The sequence below is a fragment of the Nothobranchius furzeri genome, chromosome 12 (genome assembly GCF_043380555.1).
Source record: "Nothobranchius furzeri strain GRZ-AD chromosome 12, NfurGRZ-RIMD1, whole genome shotgun sequence".
Taxonomy (NCBI): Eukaryota; Metazoa; Chordata; class Actinopteri; order Cyprinodontiformes; family Nothobranchiidae; genus Nothobranchius; species Nothobranchius furzeri.
The window spans coordinates 47,998,288-48,024,221 of record NC_091752.1 but is presented as its reverse complement, the minus strand read 5'-3'; the positions used below and the strand labels follow the sequence as shown (position 1 = coordinate 48,024,221).

The 25,934-nt window shown below is 45.3% G+C and overlaps 1 protein-coding gene across 3 annotated transcripts in view; it reads right to left on the bottom strand.

The window, feature by feature from the left end:
* si:dkeyp-121d4.3 (uncharacterized) overlaps positions 1–25,934 on the bottom strand; it is an 83,476-nt gene that overhangs the window by 52,130 nt on the left and 5,412 nt on the right. For 2 of the 3 annotated variants that reach the window (XM_054750450.2, XM_015945977.3), the window contains exons 4-21: positions 24,657–24,699; positions 23,241–23,366; positions 23,059–23,163; positions 22,764–22,982; positions 22,537–22,683; positions 22,222–22,449; positions 19,851–20,069; positions 16,503–16,649; positions 16,228–16,425; positions 15,952–16,110; positions 15,835–15,885; positions 13,074–13,241; positions 12,856–12,960; positions 12,645–12,782; positions 12,370–12,471; positions 10,220–10,254; positions 7,763–10,103; positions 4,485–4,596 (exon numbers count right to left, since the gene is read on the bottom strand). In XM_054750450.2, the coding sequence (XP_054606425.2) occupies positions 4,485–4,596; positions 7,763–10,103; positions 10,220–10,254; positions 12,370–12,471; positions 12,645–12,782; positions 12,856–12,960; positions 13,074–13,241; positions 15,835–15,885; positions 15,952–16,110; positions 16,228–16,425; positions 16,503–16,649; positions 19,851–20,069; positions 22,222–22,449; positions 22,537–22,683; positions 22,764–22,982; positions 23,059–23,163; positions 23,241–23,366; positions 24,657–24,699 (4,643 nt within the window). The remainder of the gene's footprint in view (positions 1–4,484; positions 4,597–7,762; positions 10,104–10,219; positions 10,255–12,369; positions 12,472–12,644; positions 12,783–12,855; positions 12,961–13,073; positions 13,242–15,834; positions 15,886–15,951; positions 16,111–16,227; positions 16,426–16,502; positions 16,650–19,850; positions 20,070–22,221; positions 22,450–22,536; positions 22,684–22,763; positions 22,983–23,058; positions 23,164–23,240; positions 23,367–24,656; positions 24,700–25,934) is intronic. The other variant, XM_070542648.1, reaches the window with a different exon arrangement.

Sequence of the window (25,934 nt, the reverse complement as noted above, 5' to 3'; positions counted from 1 at the left end):
GTTTCCCACCTGGGCCAGCACAAACCAAACAGGGTTCGGTCCGGCTCCCGCACCGGTAGGGTTTGTTCAACCACTTCTCAGGAATGGGGAAATCTCCAAGTACGTGGGCGGGGAAAAGGACGCTCGGAAAAATCTGTGGTGTCTCCCTTAAACAAAGTTGGTTGTGAGCGTGTGTTGCTTTTGGCTGACATCTTGGAATCATGTGAGCGGAGAACGTGCTTTGATTGGCCACTAGAATATTTTAGCTCAGCCGGCAGCTCATGTAGTGCACACACACCACGTTATTATCCCCTGTGAGGCAGAAAATATCAAACCGGTGAAATTTTCACCTCAACGTCTCATCAGGCAGAAAACTTAAAGAGAACACTGGGTGCACACAGCGTGTTATCTGCTGAGCAAATGGTCATTTGAGGCCATTTGCTCAGCAGATTGCTCTCGTGTACAGCAGGCTTAATAGTACGCGCGATTTTGAGCTGGACCAGTTCGGCTCTAGGCAAACCACCTCGGGAAGAGGGCTGAAAAGGCGTCCGGTTGCACGCCGGAAAATTCAAGACGACCTAAATGAGCAGGTGAAGTGTAGTCAATGCTAGTGTTGAAGTGCCATAAAGGAGATATGTTAGATGCAACCAGAAAGGCCCTTTTCCAGGTGGAGCAAGTTTTCTGCTGTAGGTAGGAGCGTAGTTACCTAGTTTCACCACTGCTAAGTAGATAAAACGTAGGACCAATAGTCGATGTCCATGGATACTTGATGCAAAAAGCTAATGAAATGTGAAACTATAAAACCACACAGAAAATATAAAACAAAAAATAAATGAAAGCAGTTATAAACAATTTAAAATCACGGGCAAAGACGTGGTGAACAACAAACGCCAGCATCCTCTCCCCCAGAGCAGCAGCCTGAATACCTGGAACTCTGTTTCACCTGCCTTAGTACAACCGCTGTCCTACCAGATGATTAATGAATGTAGAAGCATCAAGATAAATGGACCCAACTTGCTTAACGTCACTGTTACTGAAGTTCTAGCTAATGACAATAGCAGAGCATCAAACTTAGAATCTTTGCCTCTTATTAACAAGACTGTTTGAAGAACTGGGTTCTGAATCTTGTCATTCATCATCAGGAAATAATCAATTCCTCAGTGCTGTTTAACTGCACATGAATTCAATTAAAAACTCAAGTGCTGAAGTATCCAACCATACAAATGAAGGGCATCCTTAAGTCTGCATTAACAGCTAGATGGCACGGAGTGGTTGACTTGATAAAGAAATAAGACATAAATGTTGTGGAGTTTATTTAACAGTTGGCTTTTTAATTTATAAGAATGATAAAGCACTAGACTGGATCAGAAATAAACCAAACTGTATGGGACGGCAGCTCAGTTATCAACAGGTTCACTTCTCTGTGGAGGACTGATCCTGAAGATATGGACAATAAAAAAATGAGGAAATAAATAAATGAAATGAAAATATAAACAGAGGTAATAAAATATAAAACAAACTATTAGATACACAAGAAACAAAAATAAAATTTATACATTAGTATTCCGGCTCAGCTCTCTCTTCACCACCGGTACAACGCCTGCATCACTGCAGATTAGGGCTGAGCGATAAGGCCTAAAATCAGTATCACGATATATTGAGGATTTCGCCTCGATAACGATAAATGGACGATAACTACAGGTATGCGCAGAAACAAAAGTTGTCCACTAGACGGGGATGTCACGTGTATTACGTTGTGTCACATTTTTACTTGCCTCAAGGTGGTACAGCTTCTTAAAGGGAACTGAACGTTGCCAACCTACACACGTCTTTTCATTTTTTTAAGAGCAAATGTACTGACATGAGAAAAATTTTCTTGATAAGGGTCAGAATGTCCGATAACTGTTACGTCCCCGACAGGAGATGTTAAAATGTGAAGGAGGGGGTAACATAAGAAATACGACGGATACATTTTTGATTCATCGCCCAGCCCTACTGCAGTTGCTGCACCAATCCGCCTGTCGACCAGTGTTGCATCTTTTCCTTACTCGTGAACAATACTAAAGCTCCTCAACTTGGGGCAGGACCTCAACCTTGACCTGGAGTAGAAATTCGACTATTTTCTGACCTAAGACCATGGTTTCGGATTTAGAGGAGTTGAATCTCATCCCAGCTGCAAACAGCTCCAGAGAGAGCTGGAGATCATGTTGTGATTAAGCCAACAGGACCACATCATCTGCAAAAAGCAGAGACCCAATCTTCAGGCCACCAAAACAGATCCCCTCAACACCTTGGCTGTGCCTAGAAATCCTGTCCATAAAGGTTGTGAACAGAATCTGTGACAAAGGGCAGCCTTGGCGGAGTCCAGCTCTCACTGGAAACGATCCCAACTTACTGCCGACAATGCGGACCAAGCTCTGACACCGGTTATACAGGGACCGAACAGCCCATTTCAAAGGGCCTGGTACCCCATACTCCCGGAGTACCCCCCAGCAGGCCTGCCGAGGGACGCGGCCGAATGCCTTCTCCAAATCCACAAAACACATGTAGACTGGTTGGGCAAACTTCCACACACCCTCCAGGACCACCCTTAGGGTACAGAGCTGGTCCAGTGTTCCACAGCCAGGATGAAAACCGCTCCTCTTGAATATGTTTATTTCTGAATATTTATTTGCCAAATATGTTTATTTCAGTTTAATTTCCTTCATATTTACATACTAATGTCCTGATAATTTATTTTCAAATGTATTTCCTAATTGATGGATATATTTACAGATTAATTTCCTTATTAATTAACTTATTTGCTGTGGTACAATCAGTCCTCTAAGCTCCTTAAACCTGGGATGAATTCATACAAACATGCCTAAATACCAGCACCAGATGTTGACTGCAGCTGGGAGAATTTAAATGTGAAAATCATATCCACCAAACTTATCTTTACCTCGTCAGTCTATCAGACTGGAAAATAAGACCTCCGTAGACCCCTACCTAAAGGGAGTGTAGTTTAGTACACTCTACAGCCCTGTCAAGCTATCTGACAAGACCGTGGCTGGGAGCACCGGCTGGCTTGCTGGCTGACAGCTACTTAGCGGCGGCCAGAGTCGGCATGGCACACTGTGGATTCGATGGTGCATGAGGATATAAGGACCTCGGATAGAGACAAAAAAAGCATAAATGACTGAACATTTGCCCAGTAAGAAAGGGGGTCTTGGGGTGTATGATCATTGACGGAACGAGACACGATCACTACAGCCTGACGAACATATTTAGAAATAATTACAAACCAGAGGAAAGCTAAAACATGCACAAACAAAACATATTAAAGTTTTACTTACAAGCACAATAGGATGATCAATAGGTCTGCCTCCAGTTTGAATCATTATTTGTCTTCGAGCTCTCATGATTCAGAAAAGTCCCAATGTTGACTCTTGTTTGACTGCTATTGTGGTCGGACATTCTTTTTAACTTCATTAGATAAATGTTTTCTTTGTCTCCTCTGAGGCTCCACCATGACGACCATGTTACAATAAAGGATAAACAGGTATAGCTCGTTTTACTTGGTTGTAAACATGAATTTCTGTAAAAATTTACTGCTTTGCATGAGATATGTGCCTTCAGGGGATTGGTTCGGATACTCTGACGTTGCAAATGTGGTATTCTGGCCACAGGGGGCGGAGGAGCCTAGGTGACTTTTCACTAACCCTTTAAAGGGTCATTTCAGAACATACTTGCTCAAGACAATTATTTAAAAATATGAAAACGTTGCAAAGCTTCCGTTTAAGTGATTGCTGATCATGATCATTCACAATTTTTGGGCCACATTTGTTCCTCATGGTTGATGGGTCCCCACTAACCTTCCAGTTTTTAATAACACGTTGGGCAGTTCTTATCCAGTTTTAGTCATTTCTGCATCTCCTTAGATGTGTTCTCTGCCTGATGCCAATGATCTGACCCTTCTCACACAGACTAACATCTTTTCCATCACCAGATGTGTCTTTCCACGTGGCTGTTTACGAAATGAGACACACCAGTTGGGGTTGAATAACCTGTGGCAGCTGAAAAATAGTCGTCTATAAAGCAGTTATCCAATAGGAAGCTCGTACCTGCTTAGTTAAATCCAGGTGGTGACTTTGTTTTGGCCAGGCAGTGTACACACACACACACACACACACAAACAAACATATCTCCGCCAGCTCTCTCTCGGTTTCTACAACTGACCCTGGCTAATCTTAGGTCTGACTAAATTAGCTCACATAAAGTAGAGCTATGTCTGACATTATCTTGGGAATAACAAACCAATAACATTTCCTAATAACTGCTAAAGTACCCGTACAGTTTAATGAAAAATAAAATCCGGGATGTAAATAACTAGCAAACAAATGTAGTAAATTTAACAGTTTTTGCTCTTTGAGGATAACATGTTCATAAATACTAAAAAGTTAAAGTCCTGTAACTTAGAGATGTCTAGTTAAGTTTAAATTATTTAGATAAAATAATTTTTTTACCTAGTGGGACCTGTGAGCCATCGTTGTTCTTCTCAGCTTGCTTCTTGCGAGACAGCATCTCTTTGAACTGCTGTTCTCTTTTTTCCATAAGCCTCTGATTATACAAATCCAGCTGCAACAAGAACACAGAAACCTCACCCACCAATGAAGGAGACTACCAGAATTTCCAAATTTATCAAGTTGATTTATAGAATTCCCCCCATTGGCCTATGACTCTTTTCCATTAGTATATACTCAGTGAAGCTTGATTCTACTTGGTTCACACTGTTTTCCACTTCAACTGAGAATCTGCAGCACTCCACTTATCTACGCATCAACTTACTGTATATGACTCATCTTCACTTGTCATCTAGAATCTTTTGGCACTAGGTGGGAGCCACTTTTTGTTTAGAAAACTTGACTGCAGTACCCAAATTTGGCCACCGGATGTCACTCTTATTTCATATATATATATATATATATATATATATATATATATATATATATAAAGAGAAAACACCATCTATGAATAAAATGTCTAAATAAAATGTGACTATAGTAACATGATGTGAAAGCTGTTAAAAACCCAAAACTTTCCATCAAAATGATATTAAATAAAAAAATCAACACAAAGCTGATTGACTTTGTGTTCCTCAGTGAGCAGCTGTGATCAGCAGCAACAGAGATGATGCTACCTGCTGTATCAGCATCACAACCTGGTGGAACATTAAATATGTCATATTTACTACCTAAAACTTATGTTTGAAATAATTCTAAGAAGTTAACTTCAACCTGAAACATTAAGTAGATTTATAGATGTCTAGAGAAAACATACAGCCTGCCTATTAAGTGTTAAAATGGCTGCCTATTAGCTTTTTAAGGATTTAAAAAAAAATTCCTAAAGCTGGTAACATGTCCTTAAAACAGGGGTGGGGAATCCTGGTCCAACGAGGGCCGCTATCCAGCATATTTTAGTTTCAGCCCTGCATCATCACACCTGATTTCAATCAGCAGGTGATTAACAGGCTTCTGTAGAGCCTGATGAGCTGCAGAAAAGGTTGAATAAACCACTGAATCAGAAGTGTTGGAGCAAAGACATGCAGGATAACAGCCCTCAAGAACCAGGGTTCCCCGCTCCTGCCTTAAAATAATATATTAGTAACAAAATAGCTGTTGATACCTTTAATTTTAATGATGACCAATAAGAATAATACTTAGACAAGGACCAATGATATTGTTCCTATGTGAAAAAAGAAATAGGGCTAAAAAAGGTGTGATTCCAAGGGCCTGACACAGCAGTATAGGGTTACAGGTTGGTGCTGTATTCATTAGCTGCTAGGCTACTTCCACATGTTTAAACAACTTAGCTCTGTTTCCTTTTGCTTTAACTAAACGCAGCAAAAGCTTTGTTTTCTGTATTTTCTCAGTCTGCCAACCAGGAGTTTATAACAACCTGAGGCTTCTGTGGGGAGACGAGCTGCAGGGACATAACAGGACTTTTTATTGGGAAATTAACAAAGTTTAACTGAGAAAAGGATGTTTTTCAGCGCCTGTTCAACAGGTGGTGTGGTTATTAACTTACTCGCTGTTTCCCATCCTGCTCGCTCCCAACTCCGGGAGTATAGGGAGCCTAACCCCGGCTTTCCACGGGAGCTGTCAGCAGCACGTTACTGCAGCAGCACGTCATAGATGCTGATAGGAACCGCTGTGGTCAACAGAACCTTTTCCACGGGAGCCGTCAGCAGCGCGAGTCGGCCGCGTATCTGGAGCAGCATGTCGCGGCCTTTACGCGCCGGTTCTATTTCCTACGCGCGACGCCTCTGAAACGGGTCAATTTAGACATGTTTGGGGAAGGAAAGACAGGAAATTGGACGCGGAAATGGAGAGAAGCACCCGAGATTTTCAGAGTAAAGAACGTACTGCCTTCCGGTTGCTTTACTTTTAAAAAAGTTACTAACTGTGCGTCCCCGTGAGAAGTTATCACCTAGCTAGCGGTCTCCTTTGTTTTTCAGGTCCGTATTGGCGATTATAAAACGGACAGAACATAAAACACAAACCATGTTGTAGTTTTCTCCTGCTTGTTGTTGTGTTTACTGACGAAGTCACTCGTGTGACTTCGTGCTCTGTCGGTGACAGCTGCTCCCCTGCTGCTTCGCGTCTCGTGGGAAGGGCCAAGCAGCAGCTTACGCGAGCAAGACGTGCTGCTGCAGTAACGTGCTGCTGACGGCTCCCGTGGAAACCCGGGGTAAGTCACTTCCGCATCACGGGTCCCCGGAAAACAAAAAAATGAATGCAAGTCAACGGGGCTAAAAACACTATTTTCTAATCCGCTTTGCCTTACGCCCTGGATCACACATATGTTGTACTGCAGTTTAATGAAAAGTAATGATCGGGGTTTCGACCACGCCAGTCACGTACTTTGAGATTTATCAGCTTGTAAAAGTTTGTAATTAGCATGACTACACCAGAAATCGGCACATCACATATGTGACGTCACCACATGATCTCCTCTCCCCTACGTAGCTGATACTTACCACATGACCAGATTTATGGTGGTTCTTTCCTCCTGTGGGAAGTTTGCTGAACTTACAGCGATTTTCCCTCAGTTTTCTCCGTTTCTGGTTCGATGACATCAAGCGCATTTGTAGTCCTGGAATTATTTTCGCACAAAACTTAAAATAGCGTTTCCCCCTGTTCGAGAATAAGCACGTTCTTGGTATCAAAATGTGTCTTTAAAATTCACGGACATCAAATGTGAAATCCATGGTACAAAACAAGCGGAATTAGAAAATAGCGTTTTTAGCCCCGTGGACTTGCATTAATATTTACGTTCTTCCGGGGACCCATGATGCAGAAGAAGGTGGGCGTGACTTAGGCTCCCTATTGGAGCAGCTTGTGGACTGTACCAATATGAGGATTAGTGGAGGGGGAGTCATAATCTTTGAATGAATACAAACACCTTGTTTTGCGGGTTTAATTTTTTTCGGTTGTGCTCTGCTTTCATTGGACAATATTATATCACTGTTAAATATGCTCAATTTTTTGGGGGGGGGGGACAACTTAATGCCAGAGGGGGACCCTAACCCTAACCCCCCCGTCCCCCTGGGATTTTCGTCTGTCCAGTGTGTAAGTACACACACACACACACTTCTAACAGCAGCTTTTCGGCCCAGTGGCTTGGATTCACATCAAAGTTGGTACTAACTAAAGGGTGGCTACTTGGTTTACACTACTAATGGAAAAGAGCCGTTACTTTGCAATGAAAAGAGGGTCTACAGGAGTTCTGCATCTGTTCTCACCTTCTCCTTCTGCTTGGCCTTTATTTCATCTTCTGTGTCTGCCGGGGTCAGCGGACCGATAGATGGTACAGGCTCAGTCGGTAAACTGAACTGCACCGATTTACCCTGTTTGGCCAATGGTTGCACACTCAGAGATTTCACTGTCTCAATCACCTTTAGGCATCGGGCCACAGTTGTAGAGATGGCCGACTGGTCAGAACTTGCAGAGCTTGATGTTGCTGCCTTTGGCGGTGGTGGTACCATTGCAGTGGGTGAAAGATGTGACGAACTGGAAGAACTGGGAGGTGGAGACGGATTAGGTTTACCAATTAAAGGCAGAGAGAAAGGAGGTTGTCCTGGAGGACGTTGTGGTGGTGGTCCAGGAGGAGGTCCTGGAGGTTGCTGGGAAGAACGTCGTGGAGGTGGGCCAGGGGGAGGTCCTGGAGGGAAACCCAGTTTTTGTTGTGGTTGAGCAGCTGCAGAATGGCCAGAGGTCCCAATACTTGATTTGGAGGAGTGAGGTGCAGATGTCTGAGAGGTGATGCCAAGTGGCCAGTTCAGAGGGGGTGATGGATGCTGATAATGAGCTGGTGGTGGACCAGGAGGTGGTTTTGGGGACAAGGTGGTAGATGGTATGGTCTTCTTTAAACTCTGCAGTTGAGTCTTCTTTAGTGTCTCCAAGTCTTGCTGGTCTAGGAATTCCTCATACTTTGTTATGGCAGGTTTCTGTCTGCTGAGTGGCTCTAGACTGGAAGATCTGGCAGGAGAGAGGGAACGAAGGTGATCTAGTTCCACTGACCCAGTTCTGCTGGCCCTCCGCTCTTCCCTTGCAGAAGAAAAGGTTTCCTTTTCAGTGGACGAAGACCTGGTACTTAAGATTGTCTCCTGAGCTTTGCTGGCCAGTTTGGAAACTTCTCCAGAACTTAGTTTCAAGCCAATCGAACGCAGCAGACTCTCAATCTTACCATAGGGTTCTGTCTTTTGTTCTTTACCTGCTCTCTCAGCTGAAGACCGTTTAGGGCTTAGTCTCTCCTTCTCCTCTTTAGCAAGGCTGCTGCTTGGTGGCTCTTGAGCCAGTCCTACAATCCGGGAGAAGCCCTTACCATCCTGAAGAGCACGTTCATGAGGCAGAAGGTCATCTGTAACAGAAGTTGGTCCAGGTTTTTTCTCAGCAACCACCTTTTTAGTAAGCATGTCAAGAAAACGGTCCAGGGGTGGTTTTTCTGTTGGAGGAGATTGGGTTGCTGCCTTCCGCTTAGGAGAAGGGGTTCTAGGAGGTGAATCAATAGGAGAAGGAGGTCTGTACGAAGAGTGGGAGGAGGAGGTGTCAGCTGAATGAGTCAAAGGGGGTCTGGCAGAACCACCAGGAACCCGGCCAGACCGAGAAGGTGGTGAAGAACCGTGAGGCTCTGTAGACGGACCTTCTTTAACTAGGGAATATGGATCATATGGCCTGTCTCCATCTGCTGGGTCATAGTACTGGTCGTCATAGGGCTCATCGTAGACATTATAGCGATCAGTGTAGCAGTGGCTAGAGGAAGGTGGTCTACCATAGGGAGGCTCTTCATAGCGATGACTATAAAGACGGTCACCATAAGGCCGCTCGGAGTAAGGATGCCCAGCATATGGGTCACTATAGCACTCTCCATACCGGCCTTGGTAAGGACTGTATGGTTGCTCATAATACGGGTCATTGTACGGGGGCTGATGGTACCCTGGTTCTTCTGGACGCTTCTTCAGAATAGAACGGACTGGTTTGTATTCAGTAAGTGGCATGGTGATCCTGCCATGGTCATAGTCTATGCAGGTCCTCTTTCCAGGCTCCAGTGCTCTTGGGTCCAAATCCACCAAGGACTTTTTATAGGCGATCATCTCATTTAGCTCCTCCAGTTCTCGTTTCTTCCTTGCCAGCTCACTATCCACCACTCCACCTTGTCGGTGTGGAGGAGTCAGTTCTCTCCTCCTCTGGTCTTCACGCTCTCTGCTGGTTTTGCTCCTTTTCCTTGTGAACCTGTCTTTGCTCCTTTCCCTGCTCCTGCTACGACTGCTACTTTTGCTGCGACTCCTGGAGCAGCTCCTGATGCGCCTGTGTGACCTCTCTCCGCTCTGTCTGTACCTGCTGCTCTTGCGCTCCGGGCTAGTGCTACGTTTTCTTTTGATGAGACGCCCAAACTTGTCTCTAGGTGGACTTGTACTTCTTGCCCTACTCCGGCTCCTGCTTCGACTCCTGCTCCTGCTCCTGCTTCTGCTTCTGCTTTGACTCTTGCTTTGACTCCGACTCCGAGTGGATTTACGCCGAGTGATGCTGTAATCCTTTCTTAAATTTTTCACAACTGCCTTCAGCTTGTCAGCCTCGAGTTTTCTGGAATATTAGGAGAGTTTGTTCTCATTAGCATAACAACAAATAAAGCCAGAGGTGGTCCGTTTTTACCACCAAGCATCTTCACCACTTCATAAGTGAATCAAATTCAAACTCACCCGTCTTCAGAAGGTTTTGTCAGTTTGATGGTCATCTACCAACCCACAGAAACACAAAATTAGAACAATCTTTAGCCAACAAAAACTCTAAATAGCGACTGTACTTCCAGCCAGCAAACCAGCTCTGATTACACATGAGACATCCACCTGCTAAACACATGACTTGTGGCAGCTTTGCTGCGGCTCACCAGCACGCAAGAAGAAAGCAAATACAAGCGGATAAAACGAACAGCCGGAACATGTTAAATTACTTGCTCCTGGCATCACTAGACCATAAGAACTAGGGCTGGGCAATAAATAGAAAATTTATCGTTATCGAAATTTCCGACTCTTATCGTGATAATTTTTCCATGTCAATAAATTTGCTAATAAAAAAAATGAAAAGACGTGTGTAGGTTGGAAACGTTCATGTCCCTTTAAGAAGCCGTACCACCTTGAGTCACGTAAAAATGTGACTCAACGTGATACATGTGACATCCCCGTCTAGTGGACAACTTTTGTTTCTGCACACAACCGTAGTTATCGTCCCTTCATCGTTATGGAGGTGAAAACCTCAGTATATCGTGATATTAATTTTAGACCATATCGCCCAGCCCTAACACAAATATTAAACTGAAATAAGAACATAACGTATCATCAGCCTTACATAGTAGCTCCTCTGCCACCCAGCTGCTTAAGGGTTTGTTCAGCTCATTATCATACATCTTCTTCTTTTGAAGTTCCTTACATTCATTTCATCTTGGATTACTGCAGCTTTCTGGGTTAGAACATTTGTGAACTAATAATCTTCGTCAGATGGTAACAAAGCATATCTATGGGTCCCTGCACACGTTATCTGCCCGATACGTGATGCTGGTATCGCATCGATGAACCTCTACTGCTGACAGAATGAAAATCAAACTCAGTCCTTTCCTCGCTGACCCAAGTTCAGCTTCTTAAGAGCAGTGCCAACTAGGGTTGTCACGATACTAACATTTCAAACTCGATTCGATACTGGGGGGGGGGGGGGGGGGGATCGATACTCGATTTCGATACTATTTAAAAACACCAATTTATTGATCAAGTTTATTCAAAAAATAACATTCCTCAATTTATATTACAAAAATTAAATGTTAAGAATTAAGTGTATTAAGTGCTTAAACCTTTCAAGTATCAGCATTTTTTAAAACGTGCATACAAAAACTGGTGAAAGTTAACACTTTAAATCATGAATTGTCTCACTATATATACACTATTTGCAGAGTGATGTTTTGCTGCTTAAACTCTGTTTAAGGTGCATTTTTGTCATAAGATGTAATGCCATATGTTTTGTTCTGTACTTTTGAACAACTCTGTTGGTCAATAAAGGGAGAAAACGAATTTCTCCACAGTAGGACAGAGGTACATCTACCGGTAATCTTAATAAAAACAGATTGGCGCACGGCAGTGACGTCATTAAAAGCGCCGGTTAGATTAGCCGCGGCTAGTCTGTTCACGCCTAGAAATCCCAGACTCACTCCAAACGAACAGGGGAAACATGTTAATGATTCCTAACAAAACCTTTCGACACTGAGATGTTTTGGTGCAGATAATGTCTTACTTCGAGGCTGCACCATGGGTGCCCGTCCGCACCCGTTATATGGATATACGCTGACGGCGATTCGCCGATGGATCTAAATACCCCGGGGAATCCAAGTAGCACCAAAGTTGTCAGCGTGAGGAAAAAAACGTACTGCATGCTAGAAATTAAGTCCGGGTTGCAATAAACGGGAGTTTTCCTTTAAGCACATAAGCGTGAATATACAACTACGTGTCGGACTCGGTATGCTAATTAAGTTGGGCTGTGAAGCGCCTCCCAAGTTCGCTGTTTATGTTTTTGTTTATTTATTTGGCAGACAAAACTTGGATCGGAGACAACTCGCGTGGGAAATTGCAATGTAGCCATGCGGCGTATTCTTCTGTTTGTCTGGGAGGCGGAGGCTGCTTTACGGCATCTGGCTGTCGTGCGTGTCGGTGTACTTGAAGAAGGCTGTGTATAATAGTCCATAATATCGATACCACAGGGATGGAATATCTAACTTAGATACCACTTTTAGTATCGAATTATATCTAGGTATCGATTTTTTTGACCACTAGTGCCAACATAAAACGATAAATCTGGCTGAGCTTACCTTTCCTTTGCTCACACCACCAAGCTTCCGGGCGGGGAGGAAAACCTTTTCGCTGAAACGTTTTACCCTGATGGCCTGTTGTCCTCCTTCGGCGGTTTCATGCTGCCGGACACCACAAATGTTTTAAAAACTACAATTTTCATTGGGAAAAAAAACCCTTTGTGACTCATGACAAATATCTGAAAGCTGTGAATGAATGAATATGTCTGCTTCGTTTTCTGCTGTTAGGGACCCTATTGGTCATCCTGAGGGTGACAAAGACAGCGAGGACTCACCGGAACAATGCTGAACACAACCTTCTCATTCAGCTCCAGCTTCTTCTTCTCCATCACCTCTGACATGTGGAAGTAGAGCTGAGGGTTCTGGGAGCACTTGATGAGTCCCGACCCCTCTGAGAACTCGATCACAATTCCCTGGAAGGAGAAGCATCATGTCAGACCAGAATCAGCAGTTCTGAAGTTTACGTGTCAGCTATCAAAGTCTCACGTGTTGGCGTTGCTCAGGGGACTCTTCAAAGGAGTTTGAAAGAATTTCTACAAAAGTTGCACGCTCTTCTTTGGTCTCCTGGTGGGTGGCGATGTTAAAACGCACCTTTGAAGACAAGAGTCAAAATCGGGCGTTTAGAAATCTGACGTAAAACCCAAACCCTGGTACAGCACGACCACCAAAGGACACAAATAGACCCAGAGGTGTTCTCGGCTCACCTTGTCTCCAGCCAGCATGGTGGCCATGGTCAGCAAGTCTTTAGGGCCAAAGTTAAGTTTCTTCTGTCCACCATCGACGGTCATCACCAGCTGACCCCTCTCTGCATCTGCTGGCTCTTTAGCAGGCTCAGTCACCTCAGCACCGCTCTCTTCCTTTATCTCCTTGTCCTGACATGGAAACGGGTCAAAGGTGAAAAAAGTGAGACCCCCCCCCCCCCCCCCCGCATGCTCGACGACGTCACATCGGGGAAAGTAGTCGCTAACACACACACACACACACACACACACACACACCCTCTCCAACAAGTAAACCTCCTGCAAATTAAAGCACCGGTAATTCTGGACGTTTTAGATTTAAAAGCATCAACCGGCTGCACTTTGTGGAAGAAACTAACCCAGCAGAGTTATTAAAAATCAGAATGTGTAATAAAGTCCATTACTAGAAGAAGTAACACCAAACTCCGGCTGCATGTTTTCTATGTGTCCCTGCTCAGACAGTCTTTAGTTACCTTCTAACAAGTTTATGCTCCTCCTGATAAGAGGACGAGGCTGAGACAAATTTAGGCGCATGTCCCAGCCTCGTCCTCAGCTCTGAGGACGGAGACAGACAGAGAGGACCTGGAGTGATGGGAGGTTGGTCTGGAGGTCTCCCACAGAGACATTTAATGAGTAGACGTCATCTCCTGCATTCTAGAGCTTTCTAACAGGTTGTTTAACATGTTTAAATGATTGTTCTTAAATTAGCAACTTAAAATGGAGCTTTTTAAAACTGAATCATGTATCAGTGAGATGAGATAAATATCAACAAATGACATGTAAATAATAAATGTGACTAACCCTAACCGGGCCCTGCTGCTGAAAACACTAAACCATAAAGGATTATAAACTTGATGGACGTTTGCTAACAACACCAGCAGTAAGCTGTGCGCTGAATTAGGATTTATTAATGATAGCTACCTCCCCTTCACTAACCAACCCTTCCACTGCCTGTCTTTTGGGGACATTTTGACTTTTATTATCTCATGTCCACCATGTCTCTGAGGAGGAGATTAATAAAGCCAACAAGAAAACACCATCTAACTCAAAGGGTAGGCAAAGGTTTCCTCCGTTTTCTTAAAGTTGAATTGAACATAAACACAAGTCACCCTGGTTCGTGAACCAGAACAAAGTCCAGCTTCTACAGGCTGACACAGCTAAACCATATTATAATTCCTCTTTGACCCTTCAGCTCTCAGCTCCTCTGTGTCCCCCCCAGCCCTGCCCACAGCAGCGCCCAACAAGACCCAAAGACTGAAACCGAATGGGTTGACGGCTTTTCTACCCAAAGCCGGCTCGCCAGAGACAACGTGGTCTACATTTTTGCGTTTCTTTACCACCATGGGTGAATACTAAAGCTTCCAATGTGCGTCCTGCTCTCCTCATATTGCCCACAGGGCTCCATCCTTGGTCCTCTTTTGTTTACCATTCATCTGCTTCCTCTGGGGTCAATCATCCGCAGACATGGCCTTGACAACCACCTGTATGTGGATGATTGTCAGATTTACACTCTGTTAAGTCAGGGGGACGATCTTTCTATCGTGTCCCTTTTGTCCTGTGGTGAAGTTGTGGCTAGCGGCCAACTATCTGCATGGTAACAAGGGTAAACAGAGGTCATTATTTTTCATCAACCAAACAGTGGGTTGGTGGCGGGTCCAATTGCTGATCTGGGCCTTCTGCCTCTCTTTCTGAAGCCAGTTGTCACTGAACTGGGGGTAAGAACTGGACTCTGGACTTAAGGTCGATGCTCACATTAACTCGGTGATACGGTCCTGTTTTTTCCACCTACAACGCCTTTCCAAGATCACGCCTATGCTGTCGAATGCCCACCGAGAGCGGGTTCTCCATGCATTTGTAATCTCAAATTTAGATTATTGTAACTCTTTATGCTGGACTGGGTCCGTCACTGCGTCGTCAGTGCAGAACTGCGCTGCTAGGTTTCTGACTGGGTCTAGGAAACGGGATTATATCAGCCCGGTGCTGGTCAGGGCCTGCTCGCTGTCCTTCACACTAGGTTTGGGACCAGGCTTTCTCAGTTTTAGCTCCATCCCTCTGGAACCAACTGCCGCTCTCAATTAGGCTGTCTCCATCCCTGCCGGTCTTTAGGAGTCGTCTTAAACTCATTTCTTTTATTAAGTGTTCCCTGGTTGTGTCTGAGATCAGCCCTTAGGTGTGTTGCCTTTTCTATGTTTTTATTCTTGTTTTATCGTGTTTTTGCCGGGCTGGGTCAGTCATCAATCTTAATCCATGTTTCAAAATTCTTTTATCCTGTTTATATTATTTTTATTAATTGTACTGCATTAGTTGTTTTATGTGCTGTGTCCAGCGTCTTGGGCTCCCGTAGAGCGTTGTGGAAGGTGCTTTATAAATAAAGCCTTCATTGATTGATTGATTGGTTGGTTGATTGATTGGTTGATTGATATTGCGGCCAGTCTGTCTCTGCTGTCAGAGTTGTCTGGAGTTCTACACAGGAGGCCTCTAGACGTGATGTGTTGGCGCGGGTCGCGAATCACCGGTCCCTACGGATTTATTTACCGATATTTATCTGTTGAACTGATGGTGTTGGGCACGTCTTAATCCTCTTGAATATTTACCCTCTTGGTTAATTTTAAAACAGGTAAAACTGTAAAAAATAAAACCCCGAATCACGTAGGTGACCCATTTCGGATTCAAAACGGCAAATTTCACAGACAAGTGAGGGATTTTCATCTTTGCTGTCTCCTACCTGCATCTCCTCCTGCTCCTTTTCATCCATTGGCTCTTCTTTTATTTTCACCTGACAAAGGAAAACGATTACCATGCCTGTCTTTGTAAAACCTGAACACATTGACCGTATGACTACCTTCAGCAGTGCAGGTCCGTCTGCGGCAGCTTCTTTGTCCTCCGGCACCTTGGTCTTGAGAGTTCTAGAAACGGCTCTCAGCACTGTGCCTTCAAAGCGCTCCTTACTGATTTCGTACTTTGAGTCGGGAACTCTGACGTGGAAGCCTAATGGTGTCCACTGCAGGATGTAGAACGGTTGTATAAAGTCAGCTCCACCTTGTGTAAAAGCTTTACTAAACTCAGACCAATCCTGACCTCACTTAGACGTTCACTTCCACCCAAGTTTGATTCTCACCTTGTCCTTAGCAGCTGCCAGCGCTGCAGCCACTTCCTCCTTCTTCTTCTCAGATTCTCTCTCACACTCCTCCTTCCTCCTTCTGTCCTCCTCTTGTTTTCTCCTCTCCTCCTCCTCCCGTTTCTTCTGCTCACGCAGGATTTGATCCTCCATGTTTTTCATCCTCCTCAGTCTGATGGCCCTCTTGTTGGACATCACCTGCAAAAACAGAAGGACTTATCCAACTCGTTCTCTTTGTAATCAGCTGTTCTGCGGTTCAGGTGTAATGGACCTACCATGGTAGTGGTGAACTCCACCTCTTTGCCAACATCCCGATCACCGAATTCTGTGTCGCTAAAGTTCTCGGCAATGTCGAAGGGAATCTCCCCATGCTGGTCAGACTTGATGATGCCCTCCTCTGAGCCCAGAGATGAGATGACGCCCTGAGGGGCAGAAGATCAGACTTGAGAATCTCTGCTTCAGCAGCAGGGAATCTGGATCAGGCAGGTGAAATCCAGAAATGATAATGATAAATGACCCGCACTTGTATAGCGCCTCTCTGAGTCAGAGGACTCCAAAGTGTTTTCCACTAGTGTGTCATTCACCCGTTCACACGCTGGTGGGGATGAGCTACGATGTAGCCACAGCTGCCCTGGGGCTCTGACAGAGGCGGGGCGCCACCGGTCCCACCGGCCACCACCAGCAGGAAGGTGGGTTAAGTTTAAGAACTCTGGAAGCTGCAACCTTCTGATTACTGGACAACCCGCTCTACCTCCTGAGCTGCTGCTGCCACCAGCTACGCTGAACCTTCATGCCGTTCCGTAGAGGTGGGCGATTAACTGAAGGTTTACCAAAACCAAAATCTATGACAACAACCGTCGTCTCTCTGCCCATGTCAGCATGCTCGGAGTTTTAAACAGATGTGAGCTAGGTAACTCAAGCTCATCCCGTCTGCAAAGAGATGGGAAAATGGTGAGAAGATGAAGGACGATGTAAATGTTGAAGCAGCGGCTATGACCCACGCTGTAGCGGTAGAACTTGTCGAGGGGTAAGAGAAGTTTGTTCTCAAAAAAATGTTTCAGTCGTTTGATTAAATTTTGCATTCAGCAAAGACGTCAGTGTTGTAAACCGAAAAGACTGTAGCGCCAGGTCAAGGTAGCATCCTCCACCTGCAGGACTCCAGCGGGACAACACTCAGGAGACGCTCGGTGTCTTATCTAAATAGATTGTCGCCTCCAAACTTTGTGTTTGCGGGAAACCCTAGTACTCGTTCAGCTCTGTTTAGTGTTTAATCAATCTCAAACTAAAGTACTTGGTACTCAGTTTTTTTAAGTAGCAACAAAAATAACGGTGATGAATATGTCAAGGGGATAAGTCTCTTAATACAACTGGTAGTGGAGTAATCATGCTGCTACAGCCCCATCTAGTGGACAACTTTTGTTTTTTAGTGGTGGGTTCTCCAAAAGGGTTCAGATGAAGGCAGCTGGACTTCTTTGTTTCTTGAAGACGTTTCTCTTCTCAGCCGAGGAGCTTTGTCAGTTCTGACTGGAATATGGGAGAGTCAAGTAGCTGTCTGTTGTTGTTTAACGAGCATAAACTACTCTTGAGTACCCCTCCTCTCTACCCTGATGAGTGGTTGCGTTGATCAGATGCAGGAAGTTGTGACCTAGACTGAAACTGCTTAGGAATGAGATCCAAATCTGCATTATAGGTACTGGAAAGGTGAAATCTAACCCCTCCCCTATTTAAAGTGGGTTTTCCACATTTGCCATAGATAGCTTCTTTAACTCCTCCCTCAAACCATCTATCCTCTCTGTCCAGAATGTGTCCTTGTCCTTCAGGTGTAGGTGGACAGCTGAGTCCTTTTTCTGGTGGTGGTCAAACTGGCAAGCTACTTTCTACTGAGTGAATTTACACAAAAACACTTAAGCTGGGGTCTGAGCACAGTTTCAGCCTTTGGAGGCTAACTAGTGCCGGAGCCGGTGTGACCTGCCAGGACTTTCCACCAGGGAGCGCTGTCTGCTGCGGATCACATGGAGGGGCTGTAGAATGTTCCAAGTAGAGCTGATGAGCACTACTAGCTACATGATCTGGACCATAACATTCCCCAAATAAACATATTTCTAGGTTTTCTAAGAAGATAAATGAAAAGTCCTTGCAGCGCAAAGCCTTCAAGCCCCATTCCGCAACTTTTACACCTTAAATAATTTTTTTTTTTAAGTTTTGGCATCATAGCATCATCTGTTATGTTCATTTTCGGAGCTGTGACAGTGTTATGGAGTCCCACGTTTACCACACTACAGTTTTTGACCCGCGGTCCGCCGCCGGAAGTACTGACTGCATGTTGCTTTACGGCAGCATCACGTAGACATAGACCTCACAGACATGAACACATAAATGCCCCATCAGGTGCTGGATAGCGTAACAGCTATATTGGATGGGCGTCACTCTCTTAAGTAGAACGTAGAGAAGTCCAAAGTGAATGTGAGCCACTTGTGTCTGACTTTGTGACAAAGTCTGACAAAGTGTGTGTTTTAGTTGGGTAGCACCTTCCTTAGTAGAAATGAGTGCACTGGGGGTGAATGGGGACCCATCTAAAATGGCAGCCAGCCACTACAGCAGCACCCGTCCATGGGGCGTCTACGTACATACGTCTGTGGTAGACCCGCGGTTTAGAGACTTGAGCAATGTCAGATCCACCAAAGAAACTAGAAATCCCTCATCAGAGGAATCTAGGGAGAGAAAGCGAGAACGCGATAGAGCAAAGACTGAATACTGGACCAGCTTTTCCTCGCTGGAGAGCTCTTCTTGAAAGAACGATATGAACTACAGACTCTGACCTAGCCGTGCTGCTAATGGATAGGTAAGTAATAAATGATGTCCACGGGGTTATTGTGTTTGGTCGGGCATGAAGCTGTTATACGGTCCTTTGATTTGACGACAGTGACGTTACGCAGCGAGCCTGGAGAGGGCGACAGAGAGCATAGATCGTTCAGGAACGGGGCTTTAATTGCAGGTGTCTCCAGGTGTCTTCATCGCATGAGCTGCAGCTGACCAAACCGATCACGTGATTTTAAAACAACAAAAATGACGTTAAAATCATCCTGAGAGAGATGTTCAAATGGATTAACAATGGCTCAGTTTTATGTTCAACAAGTTCCTCTACATCAGTATTACTTGTTTCTTGTACAAAAACATGGTAACGTCACAATTTACAGCAGGCTGGGATTCAGACACCAAGCTGCTGCTGTTAGCTAGCAGGCTAATGCAGAGCTAACGTGTCTGCAGCTTGGTGGTGGTGTGAACCGGACAGAGAAGGCAGAGCTACAGCCACTGGTAACGTGTGCATACTGGGAATTCAACATGCTGGGAAGGACACAGCTTCGTGATTAGCTGCCTTTAAACAGACGACTGTCACTTCCGGCTTTCCCTTGGGGCCAACAAAGCAAATCCCTGGTCCCTATTAGTTCCCAGTTTGCCACCAACAGTCCCAGTTCACAGAGAAGGGATGCGGAACGGTCTGTGCTGGCCCAGACGTGAAACGCCACACAAATGTTCCTGACTTTGTTTCTTTACAGAATCAGATTCACCACCCATAAACATGCTGCACCAACACCTGCTACAGAGGAACGTGTGGAGGTTACCAGCTCTCGGGTCTCCTTGGTGTAGCTGAAGGTGAAAGGAATTTTGGGTCTGATGTTGGCCGCCCGCCGCCTGTTGGTCTTTGTATTAACCAGCAGGTTGATGAGGACGTGGTCGTTCTTCAGCAGCGTCACGCCGCAGTCCCGGTGGTCGAATGTCACATTGGTCTTGATGGGACCAATGTTGGCATGGATCTGACCCGGATAACCAGGAACACCATCCTGGAGAAATGGAGAGGACAAATCAGGGTGATCAGCACAGCAATCAGATGGTTTTTGGTTTTCCTGGTTAACAACCAGTAAATAGTCCATCGTGCTTCGGCACAGATGACAAACAGCAGGAAATAGACCCGGCATCTCAACCCTATATCCTTTCATGTGCTGCTGCCTTCTTTATTGGTTGAGACGTGTGTTTTAGACTAATAACAAAGAAATATGTTCTTCGGGATGTTTTACATACATTTATCACCGGCCACATGATCAACAGCTAAAACGTGTATTTAATCATTTGGTTTTATGTGTAAATGAAACCAATAACACTCACCAACGTTTATGATTATTTACAGATGAAAGTCATCCTCCTCTCTGCAGGAAGACTTCAGTAAAGCCTGGTTCATGCTTCTCCGTCAGCTCCGCAAGGGACAGACACGCACGGACTGACGGAAGCGTTTTGCTCTCATACTTCTCCGTCTCCTGGAGAGTGCAAAGTAATTGTCCGGCAGGACCACAGAGGGCGTAGCGCTGTTCTGTGGTATCCTGTCATGTATCGGTCCAAGATCGTGTGTTTATATCGTGTTTTTTGTGTATATAAGAGAATTTTAACACGGACATATTTGTCTCTCATTCTCCCACCGCTTCATGCGCTCCCCACCTCTAAACCCACGTTTCCTGTCATTTCCGTCCACAAATAAAACGCTTGCTGCGCATCTTTTCACTCCTCCAGTCACGGGAGAATGAAACGTTCAAATTTTTAGAGTTTTTTCGCGAGGTATTCTTCAAGCTTCTCCGTGTCTGCCGCTAGTTATCCTCGGCTCTCTTTGCAATGGCGGCGCTGTAAACAACAGCGGCGTTCTGACCAATCACAAGCTTGCGTAATCCGTCTCATTCGACGGATGTTTAAAAAAGTGGGCTCGACTCCGTACGTACTTGCGTGCCTGCCGGAGCCCTACGCAAGGACGGATAATGGCGTTGCGTGTCTCCGCACTGACGCAGACGAAGAAGCATAAATCAGGCTTAACCCTTTCTCTGCATTTTAGCTCCATCAGTAAGTCCTCTTCTACGGCCATGGAGGCCAACGCCGAGTCGTCTCTGGCTGAGACGAGCTAGCGACGGGGTTGGGCGGACTCTGGTAACGATCAGCTCCTCTGAAAAGGTTTTTCTTGAAAATGGAACTGAAATAATCCCCGAGACCAAATGCATTTCCTCTTCTCCGTTAGCCGTTTGCTATCAGCTGACAAGTGATGATGATGTTGGTGAACGGTTGGTGACGAGTTTGACCCATAATGCACTTGGGAGATCATTTTGGAGATCCGCTTGTAAATTAGCAGGTCATAAAGCTGCACGTGAGAGTAAAATAAAGCCAGTCATGCAGCATTTTATTCACTAAAGTCAGTCGGTCTTGTAAAGGTCGTAGCAACCATGACTCAATCCTGACCGAAGCTGCCTACATAAATATTTAATCATTTTTTATAATCTTATTTATACTTTAAATTTATTTTGTTTTGTGTGAAGTGCCTCATGATTTCTATCTCGAGAGGTGTTATATAAAAGATCGTTTTCTTTCTTCTTTCTGCATTAAACGGAGATCGTTCTCCTCTGAACGTCATGGAAGTGCTTGTCTTCTCCAGCATCCATCGTTTGTGTTAGAGGTGCCGTTTCCTCCCATCCGCCTCGTTTCAAGGGTGGGCCGACTCCCGGCATCCCCCCCTGAAGCTCCACCCCTGGATTGATGAACGAAGGGCCTGGTGTAACAGGGATAGTTTGGCAGCATGGGTCCACCGATTAATTTAGCATTTTTTTCTACCATCGCATGGACCGATAAGCCTCTTCGGATGGGTCGATTTAATGTCAGGTCTGAGGTCTGCAGGGGACCGGAGACCTCCAGAAGGTTCTGACGGATTCATTTATGTTGTCACCTGTCTTTGGTGTTGGGGGCGTCTTAAAAATCCTCTCGAGTATTTCCCCCAGTGGATAATAATCAAGCTGGTTAAACTGGAAAAGCCGACCTCGCTGTATACCCCTCCCCTCCCAAATATTTTCTCACTGGATCTGCTCGAATCACGCTTTTGGATTCAAAACGGCGAATTTCACCGAACGGGACCTTCATGTGTACCTACTGGATCCAAAGGTAGAACCGGACCAGCACCAGGCTCACCTTGGGCTCAATGATGGTCTGACTGACGACACCCTCGTACAGCTCCTGGTCCAGCACCATGTTGGGGGGCACCTCGGTTTGGGTTATGCTTCTAGTTTTGGGGGCTTTTGAGGTGTTGTCATTGCTGGCGCTTTTGTCCTCCTGACTGTCACTGGAGGAGCAGCAGAGTGTCAGGAGGAGGGGCTCTTTCACTCGCTTGAGCCTGACGGCGTGCTTCCCCCCCTTCTTCTGACAAGCACAAGAACAGAAAAGCGAGTTCAGGCCCAGCTCTAATGCTGCTCCTGACCTTCTCACGGCAGTGCAGGAGGGCCTCACCATGATGACTGTGAAGTCCACCTCCTCGTTGATATCCTCCTCGGTAAACTCGATGTCGCTGAAGTTCTCCTTGGGGTCAAATGGAAGCAGGTCGTGTTGATTGGACTTGATTACGCCTTCGCTCTCGTTCAAACTGAAGATGACACCCTGCAGCCACCATGGAGCAGAAATGAAGATCTGGACAGGTGTGACATCAACAAAAGCAGCAGTCTGTGGAGCTGACCCACCTTCTCACGGATCTCGTTGGTGGAGCCAAAGGTGGCTGGAATCTTGGGCTTGATGTTGGTGGCTCTCCGTTTCTCTGTCACGATGTCGGTCAGCAGGTTTATGAGCACCAGGTCGTTCTTCAGCAGTGTCACCGTGCTGTCCTTCTTCTCAAATGGCAGGTTGGTCCTCACCATGCCGATGACGACGTTCACCTGGCCTGGGTACAAGCGCTCACCGGGCTGAAAACAAACACATCTGGCAGGAACTCGGAGGAATCTTCACCAGGCACTAGAACCAACACCTGACCCAACTCACCTGAGGCTCATTGATGGGCTGAACGACCACAGCTTCATAGATCTCTGGGTCCACGTTCTCTGTTCCCCCTGGAGCCACTTTCACGTCCGTAGCCACAGAACGGTTCTGCTCAGGACAGAACCAGACAAAGTTCGATGATGGTGATCTGGTAGAACAAGAACCTGAAACCAGCAGCAGCTCACCTTCTCTTTACAGGCGGTGAAGTGGACCCGGACACCAGGCGTCATGGCTTTAGGGTTTCCAAAGAACACGTCAAAGCTGAAGGTGAACTTCTCCAGGTCTTCCCTCTCAATAGTGCCAAACGTCGGCTGCAGATCAGACAGAATGTTACAAACAGAACCAGAACATCACCAACACGTCCAATTCTATCTCCTCTCCCTCCCTGCTCTTCCCAAGGCTCTTGTGTCCTGTCTGCCTGTGCACTGTGCTTCTCTGCATTTTTTCTGAAAATGGAAATTATTAAACATGGATCTGGTCAGGTGGTCTTTCAACACGATTGACAAAATCTTTTCAACGATGAGAACGGGAGAAGGGGCTCCCGGGTGACCCTCTAGAACAGAGCCAGCTGGGTATATCATGGACTCCTGGAAACAGTGGAACCTGATCTGCCTGTCTCAACTGTCTGTAGAGGATTCTGAAGATGATTGTATATTTGTCGTTTTGGTGTCGGGATTTCTGCTGTTTGACCTGAGCGGTTACCTGGCTTACCGGAAAATTAACGAGCTTTCGAGGAATATTGGCTAAATCTCGGAGCTCAGGGATGGAATGCATCGTGCTGTGAACGCACAAACTCATAATTGTCGAGATGAGTCGTAAGCTTGGAACTTTGGCTGAGATTCAGGCTCTGGCACAGAAGGTGGATTCCATCAAGGAGCGAGTTGACGGATCAGCACGGATTGGGATAGATTAATTACGCCATTATTGGATCTAGAGGGGTTGAAGACCAACAGAACTTTAAGGCAGAGAGGAAATTATCTCGGTCTGTCCCCAAACAAGTTCTTATATGAATCTGGTGCCCTTGGAGCCTGTGAGGCTGAAGTGATAACTCCCCTCAGAAGAAATGTGGAATGCTGCCGTCGCCATTGAAACTCTCTCTCTCTATCCCAGCCTGGGCGGGACTGTGACCGGTGAAGGCCGAGGAACCGTATCTAGGAGTCACTGTGCTCTCTAACCCATTATCTCCCTCCCCTGTCCAAAAGGAGATGGTGAGCGCTGCTCTGCGGCTGCACACTCTGAAGTGAGGAGAGGGTCAGAACCTTCCATCCCCACCTAGTGGAGACTTATGTTGTGTAATGTCTGAAGTCTGTGTGCATATCTGTCTGAGGTGCTTTTTTGCATGGCAAAGCTGCCCTCTCTGTTGAGAGTAACACTGAAGTGCCTTTTTTCCCCCTCCTCCTGATTCTATCCTCATATAAACCCTATTGATCTATTGCGCTAGCGCGACTCGTGTTGTGAATGACCACAGTCACCAATTCTTGTCATGTGTCTATGTATGTATGTCTGATCTCAGAATTGTGTGTACTGAAACTCTAATTTCCCTCTGGGATTAATAAAGTATCTTTGAATTGAATTTGAATGGCCTCAGACTGGATCCTCACCCCGATGAAAGAGATGATCCCCGTGGATCTGCCAGGAGGAGGCCTGAGGAGACACAAAGTCTGATTAAAACACAAACATTAAGCCAGAACATCTGGGTCACACCAGCACCATGAAGGACTATGTTACGACCCCTGGGTTTTACCATGCTTGGTCGTATTATTATAACTGTTTAGTCAGTGTTTTGCCCCCAGTTTTGGTAGTTTTCTGCCCATTGTTTTGTTTTCTTTTGGAGTGACAACAGCGGACCCAGATACAAGATGCCTGCCTCCATGCTGTTGTCCAGTATCCATGGAAACCACAATGAGCACTGGCAGCCTCATCACTAGTGGATCCCACCACGGTTCTCCAGGTGGAAGCAATTGGACTTATCGGTTTCCCTGGATCTGGAAAGGATAAAAGGCTGGAGGAACTTTCACTCTAGGAGCTACTTGTAACCAAGTAGACTCCCTTTGGGCTGGTTTCAGGGTTTAGAAGTTGGAACATCTTGAAAGAAAATAATACCTTAGCTTTTAATAAGTCTCTCTTTAGGTTCGGTAATTCAGGGTATCTGCAGGTTTAAGGGAGCCAAATTTAAGACTTTTTAAGACCTTTTTTAAGGCCACTTTGACCAAATTTAAGCTATTTTTAAAAATTTAATTTCTGCTATCATTTCCAGCTATTGCATGGAACCGGTGCTAACCACGTCACAAACGTGGGATTAACCATCCATTTACCATTAAACTTGCACTTCCCCATGGCGCAAGCTCCCACTAGCTTAACCAGCTAATGTGCTCATCTAAAAATAGCCCCCTTTCACAACCAACTGAATGTGTACGGTTCCGCTTACGGCAACATCGTACACAAAAAATGCTGAACACTAACTAGAAATTCACGAAAATGTCATAGAAATAAAATTATCTAGTTTATTGGGTCTTCGGTAATTTAAGACCTTTGGAAACAGTATTTAAGGATTATTTGTCATTTTTAAGGATTTTCAAGGCCTTAAATTTGGAAAAGTAAATTTAAGACTTTTTAAGGACCCGCGGATACCCTGTAATTACTCATAGTAAAAGAACTACAGTGGCCACTGTTAAGAGTTTGAGAGTCTTTTGTGGTTAAGTTGCTGTACTATTATGTAGAAGGTGAAAGAAAGCTTCTTTAGGTTTTGGAAATAACTGAGTCTTTTAGTAAATCCATCCCACATCTTTCTTTCTTTTGTACCATCCTGTTGGGCACTCAGGTTTTCTTTTGTTGCTGCCAGTTAAAAGAACTGAGCCTTAGCCTCTTGATTTATTCTG